Raw genomic sequence first — 10944 nt, 5'->3', positions numbered from 1 at the left:
AAATACTCTCTAAGATTTTCCTAGATTTCTTTTTCATTTACCAAACTTTTCTATCTCCCACCACTTATAATCTTTTAGTATTTAAGTGCTTCGTGAATGTTGTACCAGAATCAGAATATTGAAACCTAAACTTGCTAAACATCTATAAGTCATTATTTACGCATGATCAATTGATCATGCAAAGTTGCAGATTTTGGGGGGACCTTTCCCGTCTACTCTCTTGGTTAATGATTTTCTGACACTGCAAAAGAAAAGTTCAATTGATCTTCTTTAGAACTTTCCAAAGTTAAGAAAAGTGCATACATACAACACAGGTCTTGAAAGTAAAAGCTACTCATTTCATGTTCTTTATAGTTAAGCTAGATTTCATTCCTAACAATACTTCTGAGTAGAGGATGCACCTCTTCGTACAGGAAAAAAAAAATATACTACAAATTTATGGAAATAGATTTTCTGTCAAAAAAAAAAAAATGCTTGACTATGCCAAGATTAAATCCCAAATTTAAAATGAAAACATATTATACTGATGAAATTTATTTTAGGACTAGGAGCTCTTACCATGGTAAAGTTACTGCAGCAAATCCATTACCCAATTGAGATTTATACAATTTATTTTAAAACAAAGAAAACCCAATTGAGATTTATACAATTTATTTTATAACAAAGAAAGAAAGAAAAGATAAAGAATGTGATAGAGAAAAAGGATATTATTGTAGAAAGCATTGTACAAAAATAATGTATCTGAATTGTAAGCCCAGTTATTCTCCTTAGTCCTGATTAATGAAACTTCAATCTGCTGGTCCAAAAAGGTCTGTCAGGTTAAAGGGTAATTCACCAATAGTCAGAGCAAGAACAAGAACCTTGCTTGAAACTATGAAAACGATAACGATCTCGAACAACAATTTCACGTTTGTATATATCAGAAGCAATCTTAATAGCAGAATGCCAATCCTGGCATATCCTTAAGTTCTTGAAAATATATAGGGGAGAACCAGATGGTTTGCTCATTAGGCCAAAACAAAGTGCTAGCTTCTCACTATGAGTGAACAACACTTGTTCTACCTCCTCCATTGCTTCCATGCAATCATCCCCATTGGGACAACCAAACAGAAATTGGCAATTTGTGTTGGGACCATAGCCAGCCAACCTCAGCTTGCATATCATGTCATCAAGCTTCATGTAAATATCTGCAGTTCTTGGGTGTGACTTATCCCCAGCAATGAACCGATGAAGTTGGCCATCTACATATATGGAGCTCATTCCTGGCACCTTTCTGATACCCCTACTCTTAAGAACCTTCCTAAGGGAATTTTCCTTGTCTACTCTTCCACACAATGCATACATGTTTGAAAGAAGAATATGATATTCTGTGTTGAGGGGATCCATCTGAACCAACTCTCTCATAATCTTCTCCCCCAGCCTCAACTTACCATGTGAATAACAAGCGCCCAAAAGGGACCCCAAAACAATTTCATTTGGTGGAATTGGCATCTTCTTCACCAAATCCTCAGCTTCTTCCAAACGTCCAGCTCAGCCAAGAAGATCCACCATGCAAGCATAATGCTCAATTTCCGGCCTCACCCCATAAACAGACTCGAGATCATGAAAATACTGCAGACCTTGTTCAACTAGACCCGAATGGCTACAAGAACTTAACAAAGCCATGAAAGTCACAGCATCAGGCTTCACCTCTTCCACCATGGAACCAAACATCTCCACTAGAACCTTCCCCATCCCATGCATGGCCAACCCACCAAGCATGGCATTCCATGCCACCACATTCCTCCTTAGCATATGCCTAAACACCATCAAAGCAGAACTTATCCCCCCACATTTGGCATACATGTCAGCCAAACATGTCCCCATCATAACACCCAAATCCCACCCCACAGCCTTAACAGCATAACAATGAACCCACCTTCCCACACTCACATCCCCAGATTGAGAACAAGCAGACAAAACAGAACACAAAGTAACTGAATTCAACCCAAACCCACAACCAAAAACAATCTCCTTTTCCTTTTGGTTCCCTAAAGGTAGCTTTCTTTGGAAGCAATCATGTTCAACACACTCTTGAACATGGAATGTGGATATCTCTCCCTGCAAGGATTCCAACCTTGACTCACTGTATTGTAAATTACGTTCAAGGCATTGTTGGGTACTAAATGTAGTCACCTCTCCCAACCTTGATTCATTACGTTCTGGGAGACTAGCCCCTTTTGCCAGACTCAATCCCAGTTGGTTACCAAACACCATCTCTTTAAGAAGCAAAAAAACCTCCTTTGTAAACCCCACTCCCAACATACCCCTTTATCATAACAGTCCAACCAACCTCATTTCTCACAGGCATTTCATCAAACACCACTCTCCCACTCTCCACACCCTCCCATTTCACGATACCTTCCAGCACCACAGTCCAAGACACAACACTAGGCCCTCAATCTCCTCAAACACCCTTCTAGCCTCACCCACAATCCCACACTTGACATAACCATCCATCACTCCATTCAAAACCTTGGTGTGCCTCAAAAACCCGAACCTCACCACACCCACGTGCATTTGAGGCACGAGGTTGCTGTCCCCAAGCCTTGAGCACGGAGGGCACAAATTAAGGCCACCCCATCAAGGGGGAGGGCGCGCTGGCGCATTTGGAGGTAGAAACGGAGGGCATCGAGGGGATGGGAGCAGCGGATGAGGGCGGTGTAGTCGACGGAGTCCTTGTGTGAGCGGAGAATTTGGTCGAATAGTTTGTGGGCGTGGTAAGGGAGGGAGCAGGAGAGGGTTAAGGAGGAAGTGAGAGGGGGAGGAGAGGAGGCCGGAGACGGTGGCGGCGGCGTGGAGTTGCTCGCCGGGGCGGACGGCGGAGGCGCGGGCGCATTGTCGGAGAAGAGAACGGAATATGAGAGCACAGTGCTGTTGTGTGGTGTGTGACCATCTCATACCATAATATGATGATTATTTGAGTTAGGATAGATGGTTGGGCTTTATAGTTCTGGGGTCATGTAATTATGAGGAGATTGGGAGTTAAGAGGTTAAGTATTCTGAAATTTTGTGCTTTGCATAATTGCATGTGCACTCTCTCGCCAATGACTTTAAAAAAGAAAAGAAAAATCTCAATACTTTTCTCACTTTTCAGCCATTGTCTTCCCCATCCCTTATCTCTTTCCTTTTTTTTATTTTATTTGGTCTAAACCACAAACATCTTCCGTCTAGGACTCCGAACTCAAGACCTCTGTTTAAGTATGAATAATCTCATGTTCCCATGTCAATTAATTTGTATGCTTTGTGGTTTATCTCCTTCCTTTAAACAGTCAAAAGTCAAAAGTCAAAACCCAGGTAAAAATTATCTTAAAGTTAGATAAGAATTTTAGCATTCCTCCTCTCTTGGGTTTTCATGTAAAGCTGTAATCTTTAGTTCACTCCATTCTGTACTTATTTCTATCGAAATCCTCAACACGCTCATGGAAAGCTCTAGACGTTTGGGTCACTCTCTTCCAATCTAATGTTGCATTTGTTGGGCCTAAGTTAAGAATGAAAACAAAATAGATTGAAAGAGAATACCCTTTATGTAAATAATATGCCATACAATATTAATTTGCCATCTTAAATGTAACTCGTCGTAATTTGCATAACTATGTTACATGTTTTTAATTAATATTTCTCTTCATGCTTTTCATTACACTTCCGCAATAACCATTTACAGAAAGATTAACGCATATAAAATGATCACGTTCAATTTCAACGACTAATAACTCGTATTGATAAAACAAGAACTTACAATTTGGACTTGTTTAAATAGTTTGACTCTTGCAATAAATTTCGTAAGCAATCATATAATAATGTTTAGTAAACATTTAATTAAATTATATCTAAACGTATCCTTTAATGTAGCAAAAAATTTAATTACATTTTGAAGACCCTATACTGTAGTCCGCAATTTCACTCTTCAAATACTTCAGACGCATGTTATAATATACAAAACTCAGAAGTTGGATTAGAACCAAATCTCGTCTATATTTGAACAGCATAACCACAAAGAATTCTGCTTTCATGATTAACATTCATGCAATAACTGGCCATAAAGAAATCAAAACCAATATTCCATACATGCCAAATCCATCATCAGATACATTGAAAGAAGCCAACAGTATGAAATCATCTGGCAGCACTTCACAGCATCATCTTTGTCCGAACACTCACAAATCATAATCAGAAGAGGAGGGGGAACAATGGGAAATAATAGTAATCCTTGTATCTTAGCGACCTTTATGGCCATTACAAGGAAAGGTCTGTCATTGGCTATTTAGAAAGCTTGAAGTACAGGATCACGATGATAGCTATAATCAGGACCAAAACAATGCCACCAATAACCCATTTGTTCTTGTTCATCCTTCTTGACATGTTGGTCAAAATTTTCTTGCTCTTGCCTATGTTATCATCCACTCCATGGAGCTGCATGAGGGAATGCAACCATCAGTAGATCAAAGGATATATACTTTTATGCTCTCATCACTATTGATACTACTCGTTCCACTCAGGAAAAAAGAACATTTTATATTTCATGTGAAATTACTAATAATAGAAAATTGAAATTCTTATATCATGTTACTAATAGTAATAGAATTGCAAGCACGTCATCTATTGAACAAGAGAGAAAAAAGATTACCGTGTTATGTGCATGCAATAGAGATTGCCGCTGTGAATGCAAATCTTGAAGAATTGAGACACCAAGCTCTTCTGTTTCCAACATTGTTCTCCTACTATCCTTAACTCTATCACTGGTCTTATTCAACCTCTCAGTTGACACCATTAATCTTGTTCTCTGATCAGCAGATGCCTAATGTATTCACATTAGAAATTGGTGTCAGCTTTGGTGTTGCCAATCCAAGAAGTTGGGAGATCAGAAATGAAGATTGAATTTAAGCTTAAAGTCATTCTTCATATCTGGAAATCAGACAATAGAAGTGCCATTTGGCACAATTGGCCTGAAAGTAGCCAAGCAAATTTATAATCTAACGTATATATAAATATCGGAGGTCTCACCAACCAGTTCAAGGAAAAAAAAATTTGATAGCAAAGCATCTACTAGTAGAAAAAGTTGAACATACTAAAAATCTATTTATCCATTAATGGTCAAATTAAACCTTTAATGGTTATCCTAATCTTATAAATTAGATCTGTATCTTATCAACAATTTTACTTGGTCTAAATTAGTTAAATATAATTAATAAAAAATATAAAACATTACAATTTTTAAAATTAGTATAAAGTTACCTTAGCATTGCATAGGGAACAGACTAGTATTGTTAAATGTTAATACACTTGTCTACATTATATGTGAAAATGGACAGCCCATCCTATGCAAATACAGGACTAATGAGAGAATCAAGTGTACCTTAAAGAAAAGGTACCTATATCACAAAACATGGCGACAACAAATTGGCCACAGAGCAATGGAACAAGTAACAACCAAATCTCAGAAACAAATCAATTAGACAAAAATTGTTATGATCATCAAATACTCAAAAGGAATCAATTGGATAAAAATTCTAAGATCATTTCTAGACAATTAATCTTACATTTGACCTCAAAAGATCTAATTTTAGTTGTGTCATAACTACTCTTTACAATTTATCTACCATTAAAGATTTATGTTTCAATGTTTGAACTTCATCTCATAAATGATTGTGATTATCAAGAACATAGTCATCAACCTAGAGAACACGTGGAATCATAATAAACACAAAGTATGGACAAATTACTTATTGATCAATAAGAATTCAATACTATATTGGTCCACATACTGTAACAGTTCAAATGTGAACTACAAACAACTTATGTTTGCAATGGCTAAAGAAATAGTAATGAAGAAGGGATGTGGTTTGCTTGACCAGGAAAAACAATATCAGCAACAATAAGCCATCACCTAATCTATTAATTTTAATAGAAAAGTATATAACTGCAAAGAAAAAAGATGATCAAATTAATTCCTTGTTATAGTTTCACAGCAAAATTAATCATCTCTGAATACCATATTACCAATACCAAAAGTGGATGTTAAAATAAATGATTCATACCGTCATAGCATCTGCCATGCCTGATTCCAACAATTCATCCCGTGCAGAAGGGTTTAAGTTACCAGATACAATTTTCTTAACTTCACTTTTAAGATTGTTGAGATCCGATTTATACTCTCGCAACTTAGCAAGAAGCACACCCTTGATGTTTGGCTGTAAACTTCTTGCCTCAAGGTCCATTTTTCTAATCTACAATTTCATAAGCTAAACCATATCAGAACCCCAGAATACAGAAAAAATAAAGTCAGCTTCCTAATGGGGGAGAAAAAGAAGTACCAAAGCTTCTGCTTCATCAATTCCAGCCTTTACTTCAGAAACTTTCTGTTTCTTTTGCTCTGCAGACAAGAAAATGATAAAAAATTATAATGGAATATGCATTACTCCAAAATAAATCATAAGATTCAATGTTTACTCCATCCCAATAAAGGCTTTCAATAGTTTGTCATTTGTGTAGTTCACTACTTAAAGAATTAAGACATTCTTACATGAATATGTTAAAATCCATAAGAATTGATAGAGAGCCAAATACTGTTGTCTCACAAAATGAGTATTAGAATTCACTTTATTCTATGATGATTGCATTAGAATGCTTCCCCCACCCACTCAACTAACAAAAGAAAACAAAAACAAGGTGGGCATCAAACATAATGGGAGAAAAACAAGTTATGAAATAATACAGTACAAAGATACAGAAGTGATAGAAAGGTGACTTTACTTATAGCCATTGTTAACCTTTATAATATAATAATGTTCAAAATCCACAAAATGCATTTTCTGCTCCTAATCGGAGCTTACAATGTCAAGAAATAAAACCATAGAGACTGCAATTCTAACACATTAGCAAGACCCCCCCCCCCCCCCCCCCCATAGGATCTGTGAGGCTTAGGAAAGTATCAAGAGGAGAAACTTTCTGGACGGAATTTCTACCACCAGGAGCATACAAAATAACCAAAAGAACATAACAAATTAACTGAAACTATACATTATACAATCAAATACAGATTAAATCATCTACAGAAGAGAACTCGTTAATAAAAAAGAGTAAGATCAAGTTAGAATCTTCTAGTACCTCCATTAAGAACACCAGCAGCAGTGCACTTTTTCGCTAGATTCGCCGAGAGCTCACAGTATTGGCGTTCGTATCCCTCGAACACGTTGCTCATCGTCAACGACCTTCTTCACTCTCTGTTCAATTCATGATCAACAAAACGAAACAAAATTAAATTAAATTAAAAGAACCTATCAGCCAATTAAGCAAAACGAAATCTGAACCTAGGGATCGAGAATCCGTCTCCGAAACCCTAATTCAAACGCGGAAGCGCAAAAATTAGGAGGATGATCGGCGACGCGAGAATTGGAAAGTGGTGAGCGAGAGAGAGAGAGAGATCGGAAGTGGCGAAGGTACCTGAGGTGGCCGGAGATGGCGTCGGAAGTTCGAGAAACCGCGGGGAATTTGGCCGGAGAAGGGCGGCGAAGGTTCCGAAAGAGGAGAGGGTGCGTTTCGTTTGGGGGAGGGATCAAAACGACAATGCAGGAAAAAAGAAAATTAGTGGACAGCGAAATGGCGAATGATGAGAGCGTATATTCTCTTTCAGTAATTGGTGGGATGGAAGGATTTGTCTGCAGAGAGTTTAAATTACTTGTTTAACTAATTTTTGTGTTTTGTGAGGGGAATTGTGGAGGATGATTAGGATGGCCACTTGACTTTTTCTTATTATTTTTATTTGTTTATTTACTGAGTAAATCACAATTTTAAAAATTGAACCCATCATTATATGATCAAGAGACGGGAGTAATGGATCATTGATCAAAACAAATATAAGTAAAATATATGTATATGTATTGATTGTATTATAAGTTTAATAATTAATCATAAAAGTTTGATGATAAATTAATCCATTAAATATATTTTAGGTTTTTACACCTAACATATTTTTTCATACACATACACCCAATAATGAGAGGGAAAAATCAAAAATACTCTTATGTATGACTCATATGAATTACGAATTCATCATACATTATTAGATTAAAATTAATTGTTACAAAATTTATTATGTAAATTTATATGTATATGTGTATTAAATATATATTAAACATTTTAGTGTTATATATAATTACATTAATTATTTTTAACATAATTAATCTAATTCAGTTTGTTAGAGTGTCGTGTTAATAAGGACAATATTTTCAAACCTTAGCTTACTAATCCCTTAGCTTGATACAAATAAAAACACTTATCAAAAGAATACAACTTAAATCATAATTGACTCCACAAACCATGTGATTAACAAATATGACTTGAAACGCAATACTGAAGAATACAGGCACCCCTTGCACATGAGACTTGAGAGACAGCACAACGAGCATGTAGACAAACAGAGTGATGCACAGCCCAGAAGAAATGTTACTGTGAAAGAGTAACTGCAGTAAAGGGACTAGAATGAGCAGATGCTACTAGAATTTGATGGCTAGAGGAGCAAAGTGGATCTCAGCATGTTGAGAGAATACTTTTTTAGTGAGATGATGAAGTGTTCTTTAATTGCTGACATTATTATGAGGAAAACTTCACATGCTCTGATCTTTTGGGGATCTGCTATTCTCTTATTGAGCTGATCTGTCTTTTCTGCATGACCATCTGCTTGTATAGGTCATTAACTTAGTATTGATCAAGCAGTGAGATGTGCTTCCTTGTGCATTAAATGTATTTTCCAATATACTTTCAAAAATAATTCGACTTTCGTGAAGTTTGTTTTTCTGTCTGTATTTATTCCAAAGGTATTCATTGATAAAGAAAGAGAAACAAGAGTAAGATAGGAGCAGCCTTGTCCTTCTACATGAAATAATTCTTAGCTGAAATCCAAGAGGAACCTTTTTTTTTGGATAAAAGAAGAAATCTATTGAGATTTGAGGCGAAGAGAATAAGTAACATAGAGAAAGGAAGATAAGGATCCTCCTAAATAGAAGAAGAAAACAGAAAAGAACCAAGAAAAAAGAAAATAAATGTAACAAAGCTTTCCTGTCACGCAACATATCTATTAGTAAAACCTCGATTTAAATATGTTTTTTGTCCTTGTAAATTAGTGTTTTTTCATTTTTGGTCCCTATAAGTTTATTTTTCTAATTTTGGTCTTATAAGTTTATACTTTTTCAATTTTGGTACCCGTAAATTTTTTTTTTCATTTTAAGTTTCTGTAAATTTGTGTTTTTTTAATTTTAGTCCCATTATGATTTTAATTTTTTTTATTTATAGTCCTCATAAATTCACGCTTACATGACTAAAATTAATATTAAATTAATATTTATTATTTTTAATTTAAGGTAAATTAATATTTACTATGTTTAATTTAAGGCATATAATTAACAAATCTCCACCTTGCCTTAAATTTCTTATGACCTTAAACTTTTCACTGTGTGCTAGTGTTGCTCCATCTACTTCCTGTGTCAATTTTAATCCCCACTGAGTCCAGACACTGTTTGAACTTTAATGTTGGAAGAGCTTTTGTCATCATATCAGCAGGATTATCTGAAGTAGAAATCTTTTCTATTAACACATCACCTTGTGTTACCACATCATGAATAAAATGCATCCTTATATCTATGTGCTTTGTCCTTTCGTGGTACATTTGGTTTTTGGTTAAGTGAATTGCGCTTTGACTATCACAATGCACAACAACTTCCTTTTTACTTACACCAAGATCACCAACAAGACCTTTAAGCCATAAAGCTTCTTTCACCGCTTCAGTAGCTGCCATATATTCTGCTTCTGTAGTCGACAAGGCAACAGTGGACTGTAGAGTCGCACGCCAACTTATAGCACTACCTCCAAGCGTAAAAATATAACCACTCAAGGACCTTCTACGATCAAGATCACCAGCATAATCCGAGTCACAATATCCAATGACATGACCATTGCATTCATTTGTTGCTTTGCCAAACACTAGACCCAGATTAGTTGAACCCCTTAAATATCTGAGAATCCATTTTACTGCTTGCCAGTGAGACTTTCCTGGATTAGCCATATAACGACTAACGACACTCACTGCATGTGCTATATCTGGTCTGGTACAAACCATAGCATACATCAGACTCCCAACTGCATTTGAGTAAGGAACTCGAGACATGAACTCTTCCTCCTTTTTGTTTGTGGTGACATATTTGCAGATAACTTAAAATGGGCCGCAAAAGGTGTACTAACTGCTTTTGCATTGTGCATTCCAAATCTCTCTAGAACTTTCTCAACATAGCTCTTTTGAGATAAACACAACCTTCCAATTTTTCGATCTCGTATAATCTCCATACCAAGGATTCTTTTAGCTGGACCCAAATCTTTCATCTCAAATTCACCACTTAATTGTGTTTTCATCTTATTGATCTCATTTGGGTGCTTACATGCAATTAGCATGTCATCAACATAAAGAAGCAAGTAAATATATGTGTTGTCAAATAGTTTCTTTTGATAAACACAACTATCATATTCACTTCTTATGTACCCAATATCAATCATAAATGAGTCAAAACGTTTGTACCATTGTCTAGGTGACTGCTTCAATCCATACAATGACTTCTTAAGAAGACACACATGGTCTTCTTTTCCTGGAACAACGAACCCATCTGGTTGTTGCATATAAATTGTTTCTTCCAAATCACCATGGAGAAAAGCCGTCTTCACATCTAATTGCTCCAACTCCAAGTCAAGCAAAGACACTAAAGCAAGAAGCACTCTAATGGAACTATGCTTTACCACAGGGGAAAAAACTTCATTAAAGTCAATACCTTTCCTTTGTGTAAAGCCTTTTGCTACAAGCCTTGCTTTGAACCTTATCCCATCTTTCTTCTTGTATATCCACTTGCAACCCACAATCTT

General features: G+C 36.0%; 2 protein-coding genes and 1 pseudogene across 2 annotated transcripts; all 3 read right to left on the bottom strand.

The window, feature by feature from the left end:
* Positions 1-689: 689 nt before the first annotated feature.
* LOC114381352 (pentatricopeptide repeat-containing protein At5g15340, mitochondrial-like) lies at positions 690-1520 on the bottom strand. Its single transcript, XM_028340592.1, has one exon. It carries the CDS (start codon positions 1489-1491, stop codon positions 832-834), a length of 660 nt encoding a protein of 219 aa, XP_028196393.1. The 5' UTR covers positions 1492-1520; the 3' UTR covers positions 690-831.
* Positions 693-3422, bottom strand: LOC114381351 (annotated as a pseudogene).
* Positions 3423-3927: 505 nt separating this feature from the next.
* On the bottom strand, positions 3928-7712 carry LOC114380773 (vesicle transport v-SNARE 11-like). Its single transcript, XM_028339817.1, has 6 exons — positions 7483-7712; positions 7147-7262; positions 6354-6412; positions 6078-6266; positions 4667-4837; positions 3928-4452 (listed from the first exon to the last, which is right to left on the bottom strand). Exons 2-6 carry the CDS (start codon positions 7238-7240, stop codon positions 4300-4302), a joined length of 666 nt encoding a protein of 221 aa, XP_028195618.1. The 5' UTR covers positions 7241-7262; positions 7483-7712; the 3' UTR covers positions 3928-4299.
* Between the last annotated feature and the right edge of the window lie 3232 nt (positions 7713-10944).

This window comes from Glycine soja, chromosome 13, assembly GCF_004193775.1.
Source record: "Glycine soja cultivar W05 chromosome 13, ASM419377v2, whole genome shotgun sequence".
Classification (NCBI taxonomy): Eukaryota; Viridiplantae; Streptophyta; class Magnoliopsida; order Fabales; family Fabaceae; genus Glycine; species Glycine soja.
This window is presented reverse-complemented; position numbering and strand designations above follow the sequence as displayed.

Coding starts and splice junctions, on each gene's coding strand:
- LOC114381352 (XM_028340592.1), bottom strand. CDS start 1,491: ATGCCAATTCCACCAAATGAAATTGTTTTGGGGTCCCTTTTGGGCGCT.
- LOC114380773 (XM_028339817.1), bottom strand. CDS start 7,240: ATGAGCAACGTGTTCGAGGGATACGAACGCCAATACTGTGAGCTCTCG. Junction 6,267..6,353: donor TTGATGAAGCAGAAGCTTTG/GTACTTCTTTTT, acceptor ATGAAATTGTAG/ATTAGAAAAATGGACCTTGA. Junction 4,453..4,666: donor TATTGCATGCACATAACACG/GTAATCTTTTTT, acceptor TCCCTCATGCAG/CTCCATGGAGTGGATGATAA.